This window comes from Daphnia magna, linkage group LG7 (genome assembly GCF_020631705.1).
Source record: "Daphnia magna isolate NIES linkage group LG7, ASM2063170v1.1, whole genome shotgun sequence".
Classification (NCBI taxonomy): Eukaryota; Metazoa; Arthropoda; class Branchiopoda; order Diplostraca; family Daphniidae; genus Daphnia; species Daphnia magna.
The window spans coordinates 11,636,562-11,657,531 of record NC_059188.1 but is presented as its reverse complement, the minus strand read 5'-3'; the positions used below and the strand labels follow the sequence as shown (position 1 = coordinate 11,657,531).

Genomic DNA, 20,970 nt, shown 5'->3' with positions numbered 1-20,970 from the left:
TCGCTACATTGTATTTAAAAGGTATTCCCCATGGCATATGGGGGACAAGAAAATCCCAACACCACCCAACAGAATAGCTGTGCATGTGAAAAGGTAAAGGTGAACACGTTTATCAAAGGATGAATAGAAACGTCTGAAAAACACATGAAATTAATTGTGATGCTGGAATGGTAAAGGGGAATAAGGAAATTGTACTTTTTTAGTGACAAACTTGTTAGAATTTCAAGGCAAAACAGCGTAAATGGAGACGAATAAACTCTAAAAATATTAACTTCGTGATGCATCTAGAGATTGAAAATAGCTGCTCCGGAACCAGGTTGGGTGGCAAACACGATCTCATCCAAGTCGCGACCACGAGCAGTCGGCAAGTTTTTGTAATAATTTTCTTTCAAATGATCAATAAAAGACTTTACTTCATTTTCAGGCACCAATGCGACCATACAGCCGCCCCATCTAAAACGACCAACAAATATTATGGCTCGATGCAAATTTTTCTTTTATAAAAGAAATAAAGGAAATACCCTGCTCCCGTCAATCTTGCTCCCAAGCAATGATTACGAGATACTTCTACGAGATTATCGAGCTGCGGGTGACTGCATTCGTACAGATCGCGACAGCTGCTATGCGAATCAAACATCAGCTGTCCTAACTCTTGCAATGCTGTCACCGAACCGCTGTTGCATATGTCGCGGAACTGCCACACTCTATGGGCTTCTAAAATTTAAAGATGTGTTATTTTGATCACATGACCACGTGAAACGTTCAACCTTGAAAGACGTGAAGCGCCCTTTGCCGTAGTTTGAAAACGTTGACGTCTTTCGTATTTTCAGACAGGATTTTACTTTCCAGTTGCGATTCTGTCATTTCGAGTAACTTGGACACCTCTTCCTTGCTGTAGGGATCGTCATGAAGGTAAAGCCCTGCGAGAGAAGCCATTTCCGGTAACGTCTTATTGAGCAAAAACTGGACATCGGCCAAGCGCGTCACCGAATCTGGATTTATTCCATGTATTCGTGCCAGCACCTGTACAGATTACTTTGATTTCCTAGTTGCCCTTTGATCTTTGAGGCCTTTCGTTTACCTTGGCTGCCAAACGACATTCCATGACTCGGCAGTTGAAAAGCGACGAAGCTGCTTTGTTTACCTCAGCTAAACTGTGAGCGATGACAAACACCGCTCCCGATGGTAGTTTTGTATCGTGAGCTCTGAGCGGATTAAATTCAATTAGTTTGGCAGTACCTAATTGAATGATGTACACAAAAATGTATTAACTGGGCATTGAATTTTGCTGTATTCTACTACGAAAGTACCTTGCGTGGCTAACATGGCAATTGCTTGGTCCATACCTCCACCCTCAGTGCCAATGTATCTTTCACTCCGTGCGCAATAATCTGCCAATTCTTGTTTCTTGTAGACGAGACCATTGACATGCGCAAATGCTAACGCAGCTGCACAGACTACTGCGCTGGAACTGGACAATCCAGCACCAGGAGATATCAACCCATGAATTCTAGCACTTAAACCCTTAAGCTTGTTTTTTGATTTGGAAGAATTCTCCATGATGCCTTTGACTCCGCACAAACAGTATTTGAACCAATGGGGTACACCTTTATCAATGCTGCAAGAAAAGCTATTAGTTTCTTATTGGCTTAGGTTAGTGCTTGTTGTCTTACTCAAAGTTCATTATTTCACAGCTGTAATCTTCATATGCTGGGTTGACATTTGAAAGCTCCAAATGTTGATCCTGTCGGGGTTTAACTGCCATCAGGATTTCTTGATCAATTGCCATGGGGAACACAGCATAACCACAATAATCAATGTGTTCTCCAATCAAATTTACTCTGAATTGTTTTGATGAAAAAAATCATAGGACTTCTACACTGACAAAATGAACTTTTCTTTTCTATACCTTCCAGGCACTCTTGCAATAAATTCGGGTGGAAAACCATACTTCTTTTCAAAGTCTTTGGTGAGTAAGTTGATCTTTTCTATAAGTGAGCCTTCCAAACTATCTACTGGGACAACTGGAGGTGTATCCATTTTCCTACGAGCTAAGAGAAACCTTTCGAAACATGAATGAAATAGTTTTAAAGAGACAACAAACGAGTCACTTTATTACCTCAGAAGTTCCTGGGAGGGTAGTAGACCGTTTCCTCCAATACAGAGTTTAAATTAAAAGTGAAACATTCTTTTGGTGACGTGTTTTTTATATAATCTAGTTGTCAACAAACTCACGAGGAGACATTGTTGCCAAATCAAAAACAGTGTCAAAAACGGCCGCTAGATGACATTGGAAATACATTCGCGTCTTTTGGAAGTTCCTGAACGAAAAAGGTAAAATGGTTTTAACTATGCTTGTTGAATGCGAAGCTTCCACGACTAAAGTTTAACCCTTTTTAGCGTTTTTGAAGAAACATCTCATAAATCACCATTCGTAAATTGAGGTATTCACGCAATTCATGATTTCGTCAGGAGTTGTTTAGTATTTTCTACCAAAGAAAATTCTGCACTTTTAATTTTTAATTTAATTTAGTTTTTTAATTGTTTATTATTTGCCTATTAGTAAGTATTAATTATTTTTTTAAGTCTAGGGTTTTGGTACCCCGAATTGGCAATGTCCCGGTCATTCCCATCCTTCTGGAATGGAAGCACTGGTTGCATGGAAGTCGTAGATGCAAGTCTCATAATATATGCTCATTAACTCGAAGCTAAGCTACTGTCATACGTGGTTCAAAGAATATTTTTGCTCATATAATTCTATCTTCAAATAGTGCAAATGGTTTGTGATAATTATGGAAGGGATTTAAGAAAAGATGGTTTGAGAAAACAGCAAAAATCTCCATTGCACTTCGTGATGGCGAACACGTGTTCGGTGTTCGATTCCTCGGTCATTACTCGTCTTTCCAAGTATCAACGAAAATTAGATGCTTCTTCATTCTCATTATCCGAGGACATCGCAATCATATTGTAGGTATGAAAGGTCATAGGTTTTTTGTTTTTTTATTTTCAATAGATACGACTGTTTTCGTTTATCAGTGCGTGACGGAGAATGGAACCAGGAAATGTGGTGACACCATTGACCTTTTCCAATCCGCTGAAACACTGCGTAAGCTATGGACTTGAGATCAAATGACATAGTAGTTTGAGTTTAATTATTCTAATTCATATAGATACCTTGGTGACAAAAATGAACTGCATGAATGTTGGAAAAGGAACGCTGTCTAAAGGTAGGCAATCTAAAAATACCTACAGCTTTTGAACAATCTTCTACCTTTAACCTTCCGTTGCAATGTGAGTGTCACAAAACTTGTGTTTTTTAAAATTTTGTTGCTAAGTTGGATAGTGTGTAATCGCGTCATCTTCCCTTTTAAAAATTAAGGCACAGTACCGACTAAAGAGGGGGAAAAGACGCGTGCTTTAAAATCAAATTAAAGATGAAAAGGGAAACGTGTAAAAAAATCCTGCAATGTGTCGAGTATCGATGATGAAAAGGCAAAAAAAAAAAATCAAGGGTAGCTGAAAAAATCCTTTTCCAGTGTCTCGTATAACAACAGATTAGCTCCATCAACAAAAGCCCGGCTGCCGCTGGAACCTTTGAAATCTTTGATTAGAAACTTTTCTCCCCTGGAAAAAAAAAAAAATGAAGGGAAGCTGGGATAGAAAAACTCTTTCTTTGTCTATGCCAGTAACACACGTTCGATGTAAATCACCAAGCGTAGGGTTCTTTTTTCTTCATCTTCTATGATTCACTGACTTTGATCAAGCGCCGCCCTTTTTTTTTTCTACCCTAAAAAAAGAAAAATCTTTTCTTCCCTGTCGTCTCCTGCCAGCCTTTTTTCGCTAGCGACGATGTCTCGCTGGCCGTTCCTCCGCTACACTGGGTGACCGTAACTGAATCAGGAAAAAATGTCTGAAAAAAAAGGGACAAGAAAAAGCGTCGAGTAGCGCCGAGCCACATAACGAATCGTGTCTAGTAGACTTCATCACTTATTCATGTACCGAATCCACTCGCCTTCCCATTTTCGTCCTTGTGATTTGCTCGTCTCCCTCTTTTTTTATTTTCCAATTTCTTTTCTCTTTCGCCCGTTTGACAGAAAAGGCACAATTTTCGTGTGACCCAACAAAATTGGAGATGATTTGTCCCTTGATTGGTTGCCCTTCCAGTTTGGTCGTAGACTATAGGTATTTCTCTGCATTCGTTAAAATGCAATACGGTTTTCACTGTGCGTGTGGGCAACGATCGAACGAGCGCGACGCAAGCAGTTGTAGATAGAATCTTCCATTTAATTCTTAAAATGATTAGTGCTGAACACACTCCATCCTCATCGTTTGCTGCATTGACTCTATGTATACCGAACATGGAGCAAGGGGAAGGCAACGGGTAATAATTGATGGAACTCGAGGACCGCCAACCGTGCCACGGTGTTTAATGATTCAACGAGGATTTAAGTTGCCTTCCAATCAATATATTGGCAGGCCATCTCTTATATCTTTTCTCTCGTTTGTCCCGCGTTCTCCGAGTACGTGTGCGTCTTTTTTGCTGTTTTCATCCCCGGGCAGCGCGGCCAATCATCGATTATTGACGCACCAATTATTCGGTTTACCGACTATGGACGTCACTCTCACCGCACAGATATGCATAACACATCGCTCGGCAGCAATGGCCAACATAACGCAGCGTCCCCACTCAGATGATCTAATGTTATGCCCAATAGCGTAACGACCGTTTTGATTCTATTCCAACTTAAAATTCGTTCAAAGAAAAATGCAAATACTTTTTTTTTTCTAAATTTCCCTCTGCTGGGATCCGTTATGATTAGCGCTCCGTTCTCCCTTACCTTCCACCAAAAGTTTGGGTTGTGTGTAACATAGAGTAGAGAGCCAAAGCTTGTCAATTAAAGTCGACGATCGCCATTTTCACGTTCGAATATAGAGATTTCGCCTCACTGTGCAGATCTGCGCACAGAGTATCTACTTGACTCTTAAACTTGTTTTTTTCCTTTTATAGACTCTCGCTGGCATTATCAAAGCCACTTTTTGTTGTCGCGGGAGAAGGGTCGCATCTTATTCCCCAAAGGCAACAGAAATGGTGACGCATCTAACGAGAGGAAAGAGCTTTCTTCTCAATACACACACATGTGTGTGTGCGGATCCGGTAGATACCTATAGATAATTTACGCAAGTAGTAAAGGAAAGGTGTGCGCGCGGGTGTCTTTGCCACCTATTCGTAAAGTTGCCTAAATGGATCGTTCGTCAGGAAAGCAAAGAGAGATGGGTGAGGGGGGGGGGTAGATAGTTTCCGGAATCGAATTCGCTCCGCGCACTCTTGACGTTTCCTTTTCTTTCTATTCGGTTGGTGGCATTTTGCTCCGTCACACGATCCCCCGCGGCCCTCTCGTAACTAATAACCGATGATTTGCCCTTTTTTTTTCGGCTTTTCTTTATTTACAGTTTGTGTCCGTGAGGAATAAATAACACTTGAAAAAAAAAAGGAATTTAAGTTGGGAAACCCCGTAGAGTTGGCCTCGAAGTGTCAGTCCGTTGCGTATAGAGTGAGCATACACACAATCGGTGCCGGCCTCCGTTCCAGTCACGTGATCTCCCCTCACCTGCCGAATAATTTTTATTTTTACTTGGGGGAAGGCAAAGATATTTTTATTTATTTTATTTTATGTTGTCTTATGACAAAACACAGCGGGTGATCTCCGTGATGTAGCAAACACACGTCGATCTGTACACACCGTTATGTGTTTTAACAGCTGTTCCGTTTTTCACCGGTGTGGCTTTCTTTCTTTCCATCTCATTTGTTATGCAAATTCTTTCCAAGTTTCTCTGTTGTCTTCGCACGTTGTTCTAAAACGTTTTTCTAATTTCATAGTCGCAGGTTAGAATTGTTGACGGATAGCTAGGCCAATGTAAACACGTCGTGAAGTTATCCTCTTTTTTTTCGTTTTAAGAACTTAACTGAAGAATAGTGTTATGTATAAGAAACTATGGACTTTGATTTGTTTGCGCCTTCTTGTGTTATTGTAATCCCATTGACGCCAGGCGCATCGAGAAGCTTGCCTTTTGATTAAAAATGTCTGGGACCTTTTGATTGCTTAGTCCGCTCCTTAATGGGTCGTAAGGGTTTGGCATCCATCAAACTCTGAAAAATCTCTCTTTTTATATATATCTATATATTTTGTCTCGGCACAACGTTGCGTAGTTGAGAGGGGAAAAAAAGAGCTCTATTGGGAGCACTTTGCTTTGAATCTCAAATCGAAAGAAAATCAGACACAACAAAAAGATAAAAAAATACGGTCCCAAGTCATTAGCTATACGCCGGTAGTTTCGGCCCACAGCAACCAACTGTAGTATTTTATTGTTGCAAGTCGGCACGCCCAAATATTGCGGCGGGTCGCCATTTGATCAACTTTTTGTCTCTCAATCTCCTAAACTATATTTATGTATACAGTCGTGTGTGTGTGTATATATATATTGTTATGGTGTAGACGTGATGAACGTACAGAATCGCGGATGTTCTTGTTTCTTTCCGCCGTTGAGTCTGTCTATTCTTTCAGATATTTTGTTTTGCCTCTATTTCCGATAGAAAAAGCAAAGGGGATAACTTATTGATGATGTGCGTGTCGCTTCCAACTTTGATTCGCGATCGGTAGCTAAAGATTAGAAAACACGACAGTCATCTGCAGATTCGTTTGTTTGTTTTTTTCAAATTAGAGGTCAATGAAACAAATATTGTTTCTTGGTGATCTCTTCTGTTTTTCTAATTGATTATCGTAATCGTTGTATTGTTTACTTGGATGGCTATTAATCCTCTTTGGTATCCTACCCAAAAAAATCGCTATGAATCATAAATGTGTATGATGGCTACACGTACCTAATAATTTAGTCTTTCTGCCCAGCCATCATTATCCATGCTTGGTTTTTGTTTTACTTTTCCTTTCTGGATGAATAGCGAACCACGACCCCCGAGGTTGAGTCTCAAACACCGGAACCTGCGTGTCAGTTTTCTATGGAACCACCTCACCGCCATAGACTTCTTTTTGGCTGCCGCGTACTAGCGAGGGTCTATAGAACTTGCATCTTGCATGGTGGGCCATCAGTATCCTCGACGTCGTCGACAAGGTAGCACACAACGCGCTCCACCTTTTTTTGTTTTCTATTTCCCTCGTAATCTTTCTTCAGTCGATTACATTTGTTGTTCTTTTTGCGAGGTACTTTTCTCTTTTAAGTAAATGATTTCCCCTGTGTGCCGCCTTCGATGAAGTTGATTCCAGATTACCTGCGTTTTCAACACACGTCCAATAATTGTTTTTAGAATATTACTTTTTCTCCCTTTTTATTGTTATTGGACATTAGATTGCTCCTTTTTTCTGTTTGCAGAAATTGCCCAAAATGGGTCAGTTTGAATAGTGATCGGCCACTTAAGTGCGTGCGTGCGTGAGCACCAGGTGTAGCGAATCTTCTCGCTTTATTGGTCGACATTTTTGTGTGTGTGTGTTTTGTTTTTACGTGTCCTTTTTCTGGAGATCGCCTTGCTTGTCCCTGCGTGTCTTGTGTGTCGGCGCGGCAAAGGGAAGAAGAGCACGTGTGATTTTTCCCGCGTGATCGTGCCGTATCATTTCCCCCTTGCTCGAAAAAGAACCTGCCATGAAATCTCTGACAGCGTTCGTCTGTTTCGTCGTTTTACCAGGTGAGTTGTTTGAACGTCACGTCTAACTGACGGCACTCCATCGATCGTGTCGTGTTTTTATTGGAAGATTCTTATTGAATGTCATCCATTTACCTGGTTGATGTGTACGTCTTAGCCGTTTATTCGGAGAATAGTTGACATTTTGCAAGTTGCATGAAACTTTAACTCGATGTCGAAACCTCCTAGTACTAAAGAATTATTGACGTAATCTTCGTAATCTTTCATCATTCGTGGGGGTTCATATCTTGCAAAGCAAATCCTCTTTTTTTTTTTTTTAGTCATACATTTTAAAAGCTTTCACCGATGCAAGAGGTAGTGCTACTAGATTAGCTTGCTGGCCTATCATTTTTTGTTCTTTTTTGTATCATCCCTTTGTGTTTGATGTCTGTGCAAGAGGATGGGGTTGGGAGGAAATCTTATTTATTCTTCTGTCTATAAAAGATTCAATCATCGATCGTAGGTAAGCGCAAGTACGACGAGCTCTACCTTTTCTTTTTTTTTAAATGCACAGTATTTCTGTGGTATCTCGTAATGATGATGATCGGATAGGTTTTCTCCATATCATTGACCGAAGTGGTACAACTTTCTTGCCCCACTTAATCAACGTTTGTTTCACGTCATTAAGAAACGGATGCGTCCATACAGCCGTTGTTGTTGTACCCAATAGCGGCAAGGAAATCAACACCGTCCATCAAGGGCGTCGGCTAGTGCGATATTTTGGCTTCCTCCTCGTTCATCTTCAATTAAAGTGACTACCTGCCACACGACTATCCTTTTTTTTGTTTGTTTATGTTTCGGGAGGAGTATCGGTACACCTAAAAGTGGAGGAATAATAACAAAAAGTCGATGGATTATAGATGAAAGCGCATCTACCATTTGATATAGATCGTACGTGTAAAAAAAAAGGGGGGGGGGGCGACGATTATTCACCGCGAAATGGGAGAGAGCCTCATCGTTTTTCATCATTAACAATTGTTCTTTCCTTGCGGTTGGTGGGCGTGTGTATGCGCTCTTTTTACCGTCCCCTAATAAAATAAAGAGATGCGCTAGTGTTGTATATCTTCCGCCGTATTACCTCCCCCTCCCCTTTTTTTTAATGCCCTGGCAGATTGGCATGCGTACAATCACATTAACGTGTGTTTTCCTCTCCCCTCCTTTTTTTTTATTGGTTGAAATAAGCAACAGCCGTTGTTTTCCTTCTGCGAAATCCTGTCTCCCGTGTGCGGAGGACTCTTGTCGAGTTTCCATTCTCATTCGTCAATGATGTCGAGTTAGGAATGGGGGGGGAGGGGGATTTCGTGTGTGTTACGGGAGTGGTACGGCAGGAAGATGGAGAACAAAAAGTCCGGGATTGAATACCGAGACAATCAAACGCAGAACCGGTTGAAACAACAGAACAAGGTGAACGTGCATCCGCCACACATCCGATCGAAGGGGTACCGCGAATCCGATTAAGAGCTTTTCGTTATAAGTAACTTTTTTTTTCTTCTTGTTCTCTTTTGGGAAGATAAAATATCGTCCCTGGTCTTGCAGGAAATCAAAGGTATCGCACACGGGGAAAAAAAAAAAAGAGACAAAGAGTGAGCGAGATGGAAAGACCGGTGGGTATTGCATTTTGTGCCCGTCTATTGACGGCATCGCCAGAAGAAGGCCGCAGGAGCTGTAGAGTCACTGGCCGTATTCGCTTGGGGAATCAAATGGAAATGGGAGTCCCGACCCGCCCCGAACGTCCGAAGTAAAACGGAAGACGTTTTCGTTGTAATGCACTTGGAAAAAAAAAAAATCTACTAGTACTAGTACTACTGCAAAAGTGTTATGCTATTACTCTCTACACTACTGCTGGTGATGTGTGGAAAGAAAAAAAAAACTTTTATTTATTTTTTTTTGGGGGGGGGCGTCGGGGTAGTGCAGATAGTTCTTGTGTGCCATTTGCTGCCGGCGAGTGTCTGTGAAAAGTCGTTTGATCTTTTACCCACGTAGAAACTACTGGCACTAGTACTACATTTATATATAGTCTAGTGTATCACCTTCTATGCGCTTACATGCGGGCAGGGAGCAAGATGGACAGAATAGAGTATTATAGCAATACACACAGGGAGGGGTAGCGAGTCCGTGTATGGATTTATCCCGAATAAATCCCTATATCTCTCAATGCTTGTTCGTAAACTTCTCGTCGAACCTATTTCTCTCTTTAGATCATGGAAATCCAGTTCGCTCTCTGCAGTATTATTGCCATGGTAGTTTTATAGGTTGGAGCCAAAGCAGTTTCAGCAAACACAGTTGCTGATTGGTATTTATCCCTCGAGTATTTTGAGAGCATCTTTATTTTTCTTCTTCTTTTACTCTTACCGATAGCTTCAAACTTTTTGACACGTTCGTAGGAGGGAATGAATAATGTAGCCTTTTTTTCCCCCTCTAATGTTTGATTGGATCAAGAAGGGGGGAGTATACCTTTAACAATCCAGGACAATCAAATGATTCGCCTCCTGGTGATTGTTTATCCCTTCTACTCGCTATCGCCAACTGCTGTTTGTCTATTCTCGTCTTGTTCGTCTCTGTTGGCCCCGGTACTTAGTCGCACCCCGAGGATTTAATTATTAAATTAATCCACCCCGTGTTTCTCCTCGTTGCTGTAACCGTGTTACACGGCTTTCGTCTGCCTGAGCACATCTGAACCGTTTCTTCAATGATTTTTTTTTCTTTTCTTTCTCCATTCGATTCTCAGCAGGATCGCTGGCCAGTTGGGAGGAATGGTGGACTTATGACGGCATTTCAGGTAAACATTTTCAAAAGTTTTCTTTTCCATTTTTTTGGGGTTTTTTAAAGTCATTTACAATTCATCCGTGTGTGACGTGTTCAAAGGGCAAAAAAGTGTTTAATGTCAAAGACACGTCAGCCTTAGTTTTAAGTTAAGAAAAAGCAACCAAACAGCAAAAGATTATGATTAAAACTTTTCATGTTTTTCTTAATCATAAACAAGACACACACACACACACAAAAAAAGAGAGAAAGGACTTGTATCAGATAGTGCTGGTGTCATGGCTCCGTTGTCGTTATTGACACATCAAACATGCTTTCTATTGTTTGCCACGTATACCCCCTTTTTGTGTGTGTGTGTGTGTTTTTATTTTTCACGAGTGAATATTTTATTTATTTTTTGTTCTTGTCGTCTTTGGTCTTTTTCACGACCCGATGCTGTTGGCAAGGGTATTGTTCCCTTGGTTGTTCAGTCTTGGTTGACAATTGCGAAAGAGATGGTTTAAAAAAAATAATAATAATAAAAGACATGGGTGGGGGATTCGCACGTGACTATACACGTAAGAGGCCCTCCCTAAATCCCTCTTTTTTTTATTCATTTCTTTTGATGATGATGCTGCAAAAGCAGATGCTGCCAACACAAAATTCTCTCTCCCTTTTTTTTTTTTTAATTCCCTACCGTTTTGGCTCACAAAAGCTTTTCTGCTCACCTTCTTTTTTTCTTTTTTTTTTTTGGTGGGTGGCCTTACACAAAAGAGGAGGAGTAGTTGAAAGAAGAAGAACCTTTTGAAAAAACGAAAAGATTTGCGTACTGGCTTTGACTCAATGATGGCTTTCTCGATCATCATCATCACAGGCTATAGGGATCGTTATATTATACGCTATGGATAGAGGGGGAAAAGAAAATTGTTTTGATTTTGAAATGTTCCTCTTTTTATTTTTGCTTGAAAAAAGAAAATGAAGCGGATTCATAACGTCCAAAACTCTCAACGTAAAATCTCTATAATATCCTCCTCGCCCCATCTTTGCCCCTCCTCCCAGACGTGTATACATGTTTGCATAATAACGTGGGGCAATATTCGCTATGCAAAATAAAAGGGCGGATGGCGGATGTTCAAATATTTCCTCTTCGATTCTTCTTGTAGAGATCGAAGATGGGGGGAAAAAAAAGTTTTAAGGATATAAATCCCTACTTTGCGTATCCCTTTTACTTTTACCCGCCCTGGACCTCTGGATCTTTGCGCATTAATAGTCCTCACAAAACTTGATGAAATATTTGAAGAACGCAGTGGGTGGGCGTGTTTTAATAACTTTATTCAAAGGAATCTTTAAAAAGAAATATGCCCGTCCCCCCCTCCCCAAAGTGCTTGTGGTTTCTTTTTGCTACATTTTACAATAAAGATAAACAAATTTTTTTTTTAATAAACGCAGGTCCGTCATTTTGGGGTTTGATCAACCCGCAGTGGATGTTATGTAACAAAGGCAGGAGGCAATCACCCATCGATATTGAACCTGCCAAAATGCTTTACGATCCGAATTTACGGCCACTCAGCGTCGACAAGCACAAGGTACGCCTTTTTTCAACACACAGCCGTAATGAATAATTTTATTTCTAAATATTCGGAAGCGGGGAGGGAAAAAAAAATCCTAGCCCACCCCCCGCGTGAACAGAATTTACCTTACGAGTCACGCGCCCCTTTTTTTCTTTGTTAGGGTTAAAAGGCCGACTAGTTCAAGTGATTTGAATATCTCGGGGAGTGACAGAGATTTGGTTGTACTAAAAAATATATTTTTCTGCTTGTGGGTTAGATAATCTTGTATTAAAATTCCCTGACGTGGCACCAGCCTCAGACACTCGAACAAATAACAAAAAAAAAGGGGGGGGGGAATCAATAATCGACACTTTCGATAGCTGAAGGACGAAGGTTTGATGCGGATGAAGAGACAGAGAGAGTGAGAAAAAAAAAGGGAATAATTTTTTCTCAAAAGCGAGGGGAAACGTAAAAGAAAGAGACGCTCTGACCTTTGAAATCTTTTTGAGAGATCACGATTTCTTTTCCCTCTACGCAAGCGTTTCAAAATAAAATGGAGCAACAAAAAAAACGATGGAGGAGTGCAAGAATGAAAATTCGATTTCTCGTCAGTTTCCTTGGTGTCGTTCTTGGCAAACGGAACACAAAGCGAGACACGGTAGGCTCTCTTTCACGAAATCTGGATCTGAATCTTCTAGTCTAATGCCAAAAGAAAATCGGGGCAGAACGTTTTCAAAAAATACGAATGGCCTCGCAGCTGCGGGGTCACGATCCCATTCAAAATGAGATCGCGCTGGGCGATGGTATGACCTGGAATGGGGGTTATCTTTCTCCATTTAGCGGTGGGACAAACTTTTAGAATCAAGCCGATTGCACCGTTGTTTTCTTTTTTAAATAAAGCGATTGGATGGGCTTTTTTTTTTAATGTATTTTTTTTTCTTCTTCTTGTGAGGATGGTCGTTCACTTATAACTATCCTATCAACTAGGATTTATCACCTGGTTCGCTTATCAGCTCTCGAGAATCCAATATCTGCTGATACGTAGACTTAAGATTTTTTTTAAATCTTTATCTTTGCCGCGTCAACGTTTTTTTTTTCCCGAGTTTTTCTTACATTTCTTGTCTTTTTATTATTTCGAAAAAAAGAAAAATGGCGTTGCGGAATAATTCAATAAGAAAAATTGTGTCTACTTTGCTGTTGCTGCCGAATGTTGATTTATTGTTGTAGTCCGAGGGTTCTCAAACAGCCGCACTCGATCACAAGAGGTGAGACATTAGGGACGTTGGGCACGTACTTTATACGTACACACGCACATTTTTCTCCTACAGGAACTAGTGAGGATGTCCGTGCGTGAAGGGACGCGGGAAATGAAAATAATTTAATGAAAAGAAAAGAAAAGAAAAGATGGAGGGACAGGGGTAGGAAAGGACGTGAGGAACGTGTGGAAAATGTTCACACACACACACACACAGGGGCATGGGACTTGTCCAGCAAGGTCTGAGTCAATCAGTCTTATATTTAGCAATCTCGTTGTAACGAAAAAGAAAGGAAAATAATGGATACTTTAATATTTTCTTCTTATTTTGATGATGTAATTCGTTTATGGATGATGACGTCCGTATTAGGTCTCTGGAGTCCTGCACAACACGGGCCAATCGCTCGTTTTCCGTCCAGAAACCGGACCCAAGCATTCGCTGGCCGTCAACGTTTCTAGCGGACCGTTGGCCTACCGCTACCAAATCGAAGAAGTCTTTCTGCACTATGGCACGGATAATTCGCACGGTTCTGAGCATCGCATCCAGGGCAGCGCATTTCCGGCCGAGGTAAAAATTATTATTATTATTTATTTTTATATACTCATCCACGCCTACGTGTTGTATTCCCCGCATTGTAATTCTAGAATTTTCAATGTTTTAAAATGCCATTAAATATTTTTAACGCCCTTAAATGGGAAAATCAATTCGATCCTTCACGCGCTCATTTCCCTATTCCTTAATTAATGAAAGAGCAAGGTGTCTGAGTACCTTACGCCTTGTGTGTGTGTGTAGAAGAACGTGCTTAGGTATCCAGCAAAGGCGAAACGTTGAAAGGGAAGTAGAAAGTGACGCGTAATCAACTCGAGAATTTTATTTATTTCTTGCGTTCCAGTCTGTTTGAAGAAGGGCGGCAGTGGTAAAAGGTACGATGCGTTTAAAGATGGAGTGCCACTAACGATAGCACGTAAAGCGAGCAGGAAAAGCGGAATGCTGGTCTGAACAATATCTGAAATTTATGGACGTAGATTTTTGTTTAAACCCTACGTGGAATTGTTGAAGGCCCTTGACGTGTTTTGTTTTTTGTTTGTTTAATGAATTGCTTATTATTGTTCTGTCCGTTTGAATAGATTCAATTCTACGGCTACAATGCGGAATTATACGCCAACGCGTCCGAGGCCCGGCATAAATCGCAAGGGCTTGTCGCCATCGCAGTCATGGTCCAGGTATTCTTTCGCTTTTCAACTGTTCGATTGTGTCTGCAAAATATCATCAGTTGATTTTTATTTCAGATCGGCGAGACTCCGAATTCAGAATTGCGTTCGTTATCGTCTCTTTTCGGCCAAGTCATCTATCGAGGTTTGTTTTTTTTTCTTTCTGAATTTCAGAACGATGAACACGTAAATTTCCATGGTTTGATGATGTTTTGCATAATTAGGGCAATCGGCCGAATTGCGGCATGTCTCTCTTCACGCCCTTTTGCCCGAGACGGACCATTATATGACTTACGAGGGTTCTACCACGCACCCCGGCTGCTGGGAAACCACATCCTGGATTATTTACAACAAACCCATTTACATTACACGCCAAGAGGTAAGGAAAGGTTTTTCTGCGGATGCAAAAGGGAAAAGGGATATAGGATTTTCTTTTTTTTTTTTTTTTTCCTATCTATTTTATGTTTTATTCACGTATTCAACTAATCAGGTTGAATATGTGTCAGTCCAAAAAGGCGCATTGCAGCCATTCATCTGTCATATTAACACGAAAACTTTTTTCTTTTCACTTTACTACGTGTTTCTTTTTTTCCTTTTTTATATCGGGTTAACGCCGTTCTCTTTCGTGAAACGAATCATGATTTTCAACTCGGGAAATAAATAAAAGTTGTACGCCCTTCGTCGTTTGGTGCAAGGAGACAGTGAAACGCCTAAGGGCGCACTAGGCAACAATGTCCGGGCACTCCAGCCGCTCCATCACCGCACCGTCAGAACCAACATTGATTTCACCAATTCCATGGTACGTATCTATTTATGTATAGTTTTCTATAGTGTGCAGCATATCTACTTAAAAAAAAAAATGCAATAGTCTGATCTATTCAAAATTTCCAGTTTTAGACATTTTTCTTGCATTTTTTTTTTGTGTTGTTGTGGGTTGGAACATGGGATATGAAATTGTTTTGTTGTGTTGTTGCCAGGAAAGGGGCTGCGTTACGATGAAATCTGACTTGTCGTACAAGGCCAATTCGTGGAACATCGCCACAACGTGATCTTATTTATTTATACAGCACGGACGCTAAACTGTTAGGGGAGTCGTGGTTCCCCTATCAGAAGTAAACGTCATCTTCTTTCGTTGAACTCGTGACTCAGACAAGGGGGAAATACTATGATCAATTATAGGTCAATTTAATTGCGCTGAAATTGTCTTTTGTTGGCTGGTACCTGGTATGTACTTTTTCCTTTTTTATTTTATTCAATGGGAATCGATAATTTGCAATAATACGATGACGTCATCCCCTTCTATTTCCTCTTCTCCGAAAAAAAAAAAGAATCTTTTATTTGTCTAACTGTGTGCACTTTCCTTCCTCTAATTCTGTTTGTACATATCTACAATACATACACTCACTCACTCACTTTCACGATGCGTATATTATCAAATTCTCCGTATTCCTTGCGTGTGTGTGTGTGTCAAGTATTTGCTTTCCATATATCCACACTATACTACATTTATTCTAGATATCGATTGGTTGACAGGTGCCGGGAAGTTTCAATCAACACCTGGCGTCTTCCACCTCGGGTCATCACCGCGAAGGAAAAAGGTAAGGACCCAATTGATACCCTACGTACCGTGGCTTAGAAAAATCTCGAAATTGAATTCGCGTTAGGCTCGACTATACGAGGCCGTACAACTGGCGAGTTAGTAACAAACTGTGTAGGATGAGGAAAGGTTGAGAGGGAATCCATTATTCTAATGCTCGAAACTTTTACGCTGCGTACGGTGTCGAGTTATGATGGCAACATTTCGAAATCAATGGACTGTTCGTGATGCGTCTCTCATTCGTGTATAGCGTGTGATGTTGTGACATTAGAAACAAAAGTAGGAAAGAACCGTCCGACGCGTCCGTTTTTTTTTTTGCTCAACCAGAAGACACGGCGATAAAAAAAAGAAAAAGGTGATGAGGTGGGGGTTATCAAAAACTTTCTTTCCCTTTTTTCCGTGTCTTGTTTTTCTTTTATTTTGATGTAATATTTGCCCGACTCCCGCACGATCCTTCTTGGTCGCAAAGGAGGAGGAGAAATGTTAAAAGAAAAAACTTTTGTTTTCAATGAGAAAAAACGTGATGAAGTATTTTATCATTTCTAAATATACATCTAAAAACATGAGTTCGTCGACAGTGGCCCTGTAGAAAGAGAAAACTTCTGTTCCGAACACGCCACAAACACTTTGAGGTAGCACGAAAAAGCGGATTGAATTAAGAAGAAGAGTCACGCAGATAATAGTTAAAAAAACTGAATAACCTCCACCCACCCACCCCTTTTTTTTTTAAAGGGGAAAGGATCTCTTTAAAAAGTGGGGGGCCTCGTATGCAGAATTATTTATACGATGGGAAAGGAATTCCCGCGGTACACACAGTGTCGAAACGGCTTAAAACGGTTTTAGCATGTTTGGCTTGTTGACGACATTTATTATTGACTTGAGTAGTGAAAAAAAAACATAGTAGGACTCGTGGAACAAAAGGCCATTATTGGTGTCCAGTCTTTTAAAAACTGAAGTTTTTAGCTGAATTTTATTTTATTTTTTCCTACGCGTAGGAGTATAACGCGTGTATGGAAAGTTATCGATTTCTATAATACCTGGCGAACGGAATAAAAACAAAAAGCTTAACTTGCTACCGGTTTTTCTGCGCTTGTGAGGTTTAGCTTGTCTTTCTATTTAGGTTATGTCTATTTGTTTTTCCCTCTACCCGTGTGCGTGTTGTTTTTTTTTTTTGGTTTTTTTCCAAAAATGAAAGCACTGGCAGTTGCACATTTTGAGGCGACGTGAATGAAATGAACAAGTTTATCATCGGGTGCGCGTCGGATGGAGCGCGGCTTTTGTTTCCGGTCGAGTCGCAACCCAATTGCCTAACATGTTGAATTTATTCCTTTTATCTTTTCGTGTTTCAACCGAATACCTTTTTTTTTTTTTCCCTCCCGCTTCCTCTTTTAAAATGTATCGACATATCGATGGGATCTTCTTCCTACTTCCATTTTACTAAAGAAGAAAAAGAAACAAAACATAACAAGAAAAACCTCTTGAAAAGTTTGTGTTCCCGATGGCAGTTGACTTGTGACGTGACCGGCATTTTCAACTTTTGTCTCGTCGTTGCTGATCGTCGCGAACAAAAACTTTTCTTCTTTCACGCACTTCCTCCCCTTTTATATATATATATGTAGTATATATATATTAAAGCACACATACTGTGCGTCCATATCTTCAGGGAAAAAATAAGAGATGGACTGCCAGCAGTTATAGGGTTTTGATGGATTAACAGGCCAACTGTTATTGTGTCGCATTCTATCGCATTTATATGTAAGATGTCATCTGTGTCCGTATAGAAAGTGAACACTTTTCTCGATTGCTTTTATTCTGTGCGATCGAATCAACGTCTCTTAAAGTTGTCTTTCCATCTCGAGCCAAAAAAAAAAAAAAGAGAATTCTTTTCTACAGCCTCAATCTATCGGATGAGCGCATTTGATGTGCACGCCAATCATCCTTTATCACGGCAATTGATAACGTCAATCTTCGTGGACCTTTTCTTTTTGCGTGTGTCTTTCGTAACATCACCTTCGTTAAATTTGTTCATCGATGCGTCGTCATGATGGACCGCATCGATGTACATGTGTGCGACGATAAAAAGCAATGGCGTACGAAAATAATGCATAGAGACAGTATAGCACCTATCGAGTTCACCTTTTTATGCATACACATAGTTTCAGCGAAATGGAAACGCAAGATTTTTGGAGATGATGCGTCTATTCAATTTGTCCTCGGCATCCCCACTAGCGATGGTATGGTAAGATTTTCTCTCTTGTGCCTTTTTGTATTACTGATTTTTACATCACTCTCTTCAATTGTGCATCTTTGCCGTGCTGTATAGGTATTCATAGATGTGGATTCGAAAATGTCTACCCCGAAATCTGGAGATAGCCCACGTTCACATGAAGAGGCATACGATAGATTGAATCACGCCTCCTTTGCAAAGAGGTAAAGATTATTCAAGATGAAGAGCCATCGTCACGTGGAATTGGAACTAAAGTCTTTCTCTCTTTTTTTTTTCCAGGAACACTCTGACACCTTGAAGTCAGTCTAACATTGTGTGACTAAAGTTTTTGGATGAACATGGCAGTGTGGACGGAAAAACTCAAATTGCCGCTTGTAAAAGAGAAAAACGTGTGTCGATGTGGTAGGTTCGTGCTGGCGAGCGGGTAACCATGTCCATCGCATGGTTTCAAAGTTCATTTGACTTAGTTGTACCAGGTTCTCTAATTTAATAATTCAACTAATCTTGCGTAAACTCGGGATAGTTATTTGACGTTGGACGAAGTTGCGAAGAGAAAAGCACAAGTTTAATCCCAAAAGTTTGGGTTTATCTTCTGAGGATGAACTGCTGCGAAGCAAAGACTTTCGCGTGTGGGAGCTGATGACATCTAGCGTAGGAAGAAATGCTTTTTTACGACATTTAGAAGTTTTCCGAGTTACGATTTTGTTTCCTATATCTTCTACAGTTTTTGCTATGACCTAAGCTGCTAATCTAATGCTCTTCAAGTTTACTGAATCGCAAATTCTTGGCAAATCAGACAGTACCAAAGCTCTAGTGATGACGATTTTGCCTGTTTTATCAGGTAAGTCGAACTAAAATAACAATAACATAAAAAGCACATCCCCACATTAATGTTCTTTTAAATTCAATCTGATTGCTATTCGGGAGCTTTAGGTGTTCCAGTTATGCGAAGAGAATCAGCCATAGATTATGCGAAATTTGTTTACTGTGACGAGAACTTCAATACAAAACTGGCGGCCCATCATTTTATCGAAACCGTACAAGATTAAAACATTAGACCGTGACTAGTAAGTAGTTAATAAGTCTCATCACGGTCAAATTTAACCTCAGTATTGCTTTTCTTTATGCATTATACAGAGGATTCGACGTTACTGTTTCTTTGTTTTTGCCATTTTAAGTGGGAATAGATACACTTTGGAAATAATATTGATAAAAGGATAGAATGAGTCAACGGTACCACACATGGTCGGAAGACGAAGGTTAAAGTAACAAAAATGAAACATTCGCCTTAGTTACAATGTCTAAACCCATCTTTGAATGGCTCCTGCAAGTCCAGCATCGCCAGTAGAGTGCAGTTCAGCAACGATATCAGCTTGTCGCGTTGCAGGGACGCTTTTTATTTGATTGACTATACCATGAAGGAGGAAAGGAGGAGGGGCGACTCTCATAAGGCCCTGCAGACAAAAGTGTCGAGATGCTGTAATTGCCGTTGGCAATAGATTAGTTCTTTTTTTCGTCAATAGATGCGTAAGAGTGTTTAGCATATCTGATATTGACACTGATCGCCGTCTAGCGGAAAATCTGTTAGAAAAATAAACCCGACTTTTACTTTTTTTCAATTACGTGTACATAACTATAAAACTACATGATTTGTATTCGAAATTCAACGACAATGTGGAAAATTTTGTTCAATTTGACTTGGAAGAAACAGTATGAGTTATTTTTTTACAAGAAAGTCGGGCTTACTTCGCTTATGGAAAGGTGGGAAGGGTTTCAAGTTTCGTTTCAAAGTGGGTGGCGCCTTGACCATATTTTCTAGACATCTAGGGGAGAAATAACTAACTCCATAGGCATGGACATGTCAGCTATCCCGTCATAAGTTTCATTTCGCGTGGCTTCGGACTGAGGCTGGATGCTTAAATGTACGTGTCTCCTCTTGAAATTCAGGATGGATGCTTAAACAGCCGCCTCTCTTCTTGAAATTCACCACCGATTCCGTGTTTTTTGAGTTGCATCTTTGAATTCAATCAATGCAGAGTTGTCACAGGTATTATGGCAAAAATTCATGTCAAAGAAACATTGTACCACATTTATTTTAAAGTTTTAAAGGAGGAGCATGGCTTGGCTTTGCTAACACGTTTTCATTCCGTTAGTCTAATACACCCATTTTGTACTAAAGGTGATAAGTAAAGAAAGTAGTTCTATATAATCTTTTTCCCTATCTAGATCTCGTAGATTCTTGGAGGTGACATTATGTAATGTTAGAATTTATTGTTAACAGATAAAAGTTTTTGTAATTTTACTTTCAGGTCTTCGGGATGTACCTGATGTGCTGTGGTGGCTGCAGAATCATTCAGTGACAGAGAGGAATGCTATTGTTGTTCTGTTAGTTAAATACAAGATTTCCAGTATTAATCTTGCATTGGTGGATTATTAGCTCACACACAAGAAACAAAGACAAGTTCAAGATGAATTTGGTCTTGACATTGTTCTTTACTGGCTAGTTGAGTTTGTCACATCTGTCACAATCATCATCTGATGATTCGACGATCGATTCCGTCGTTTCGATTCTGTCACAATCTCACGTCACATACATTGCAAGTCAAGGAAACCTTTAGTCTGGAAGATTCTTTAACAGTTGTTGTTTGATGGTTCTTTGGGGGGTTTTTTAAAGACAAAAAGTGAATGTCTTAG

General features: G+C 40.2%; 2 protein-coding genes across 23 annotated transcripts; one reads left to right on the top strand and one right to left on the bottom strand.

Moving 5' to 3' along the window:
• Positions 1-171: 171 nt before the first annotated feature.
• Positions 172-2,044, bottom strand: LOC123474750 (N-acetylgalactosamine kinase-like). Its single transcript, XM_045177298.1, has 7 exons — positions 1,910-2,044; positions 1,674-1,841; positions 1,311-1,618; positions 1,082-1,239; positions 768-1,023; positions 522-714; positions 172-453 (listed from the first exon to the last, which is right to left on the bottom strand). Exons 1-7 carry the CDS (start codon positions 2,038-2,040, stop codon positions 285-287), a joined length of 1,383 nt encoding a protein of 460 aa, XP_045033233.1. The 5' UTR covers positions 2,041-2,044; the 3' UTR covers positions 172-284.
• Positions 2,045-2,193: 149 nt separating this feature from the next.
• LOC116926425 (carbonic anhydrase-related protein 10) lies at positions 2,194-20,691 on the top strand. Of its 22 annotated transcripts, none has more exons than XM_045177314.1 (20): positions 2,194-2,334; positions 2,401-2,444; positions 2,587-2,967; positions 3,037-3,106; positions 3,171-3,227; positions 6,959-7,128; positions 7,387-7,696; positions 10,422-10,472; positions 11,885-12,021; positions 13,611-13,808; positions 14,369-14,464; positions 14,531-14,597; positions 14,677-14,831; positions 15,120-15,251; positions 15,430-18,479; positions 18,556-19,117; positions 19,210-19,343; positions 19,414-20,323; positions 20,378-20,521; positions 20,586-20,691. In XM_045177314.1, the coding sequence occupies exons 7-15, from the start codon at positions 7,654-7,656 to the stop codon at positions 15,499-15,501; spliced, it is 951 nt and encodes a 316-aa protein (XP_045033249.1). In that variant the 5' UTR covers positions 2,194-2,334; positions 2,401-2,444; positions 2,587-2,967; positions 3,037-3,106; positions 3,171-3,227; positions 6,959-7,128; positions 7,387-7,653; the 3' UTR covers positions 15,502-18,479; positions 18,556-19,117; positions 19,210-19,343; positions 19,414-20,323; positions 20,378-20,521; positions 20,586-20,691. The 22 variants fall into 22 exon arrangements, with proteins under 22 accessions (XP_045033249.1, XP_045033253.1, XP_045033248.1 ...); XM_045177318.1 differs by having other exon boundaries at positions 2,587-2,971; positions 10,425-10,472; XM_045177313.1 differs by having other exon boundaries at positions 2,587-2,971.
• The last annotated feature ends 279 nt before the right edge of the window (positions 20,692-20,970 follow it).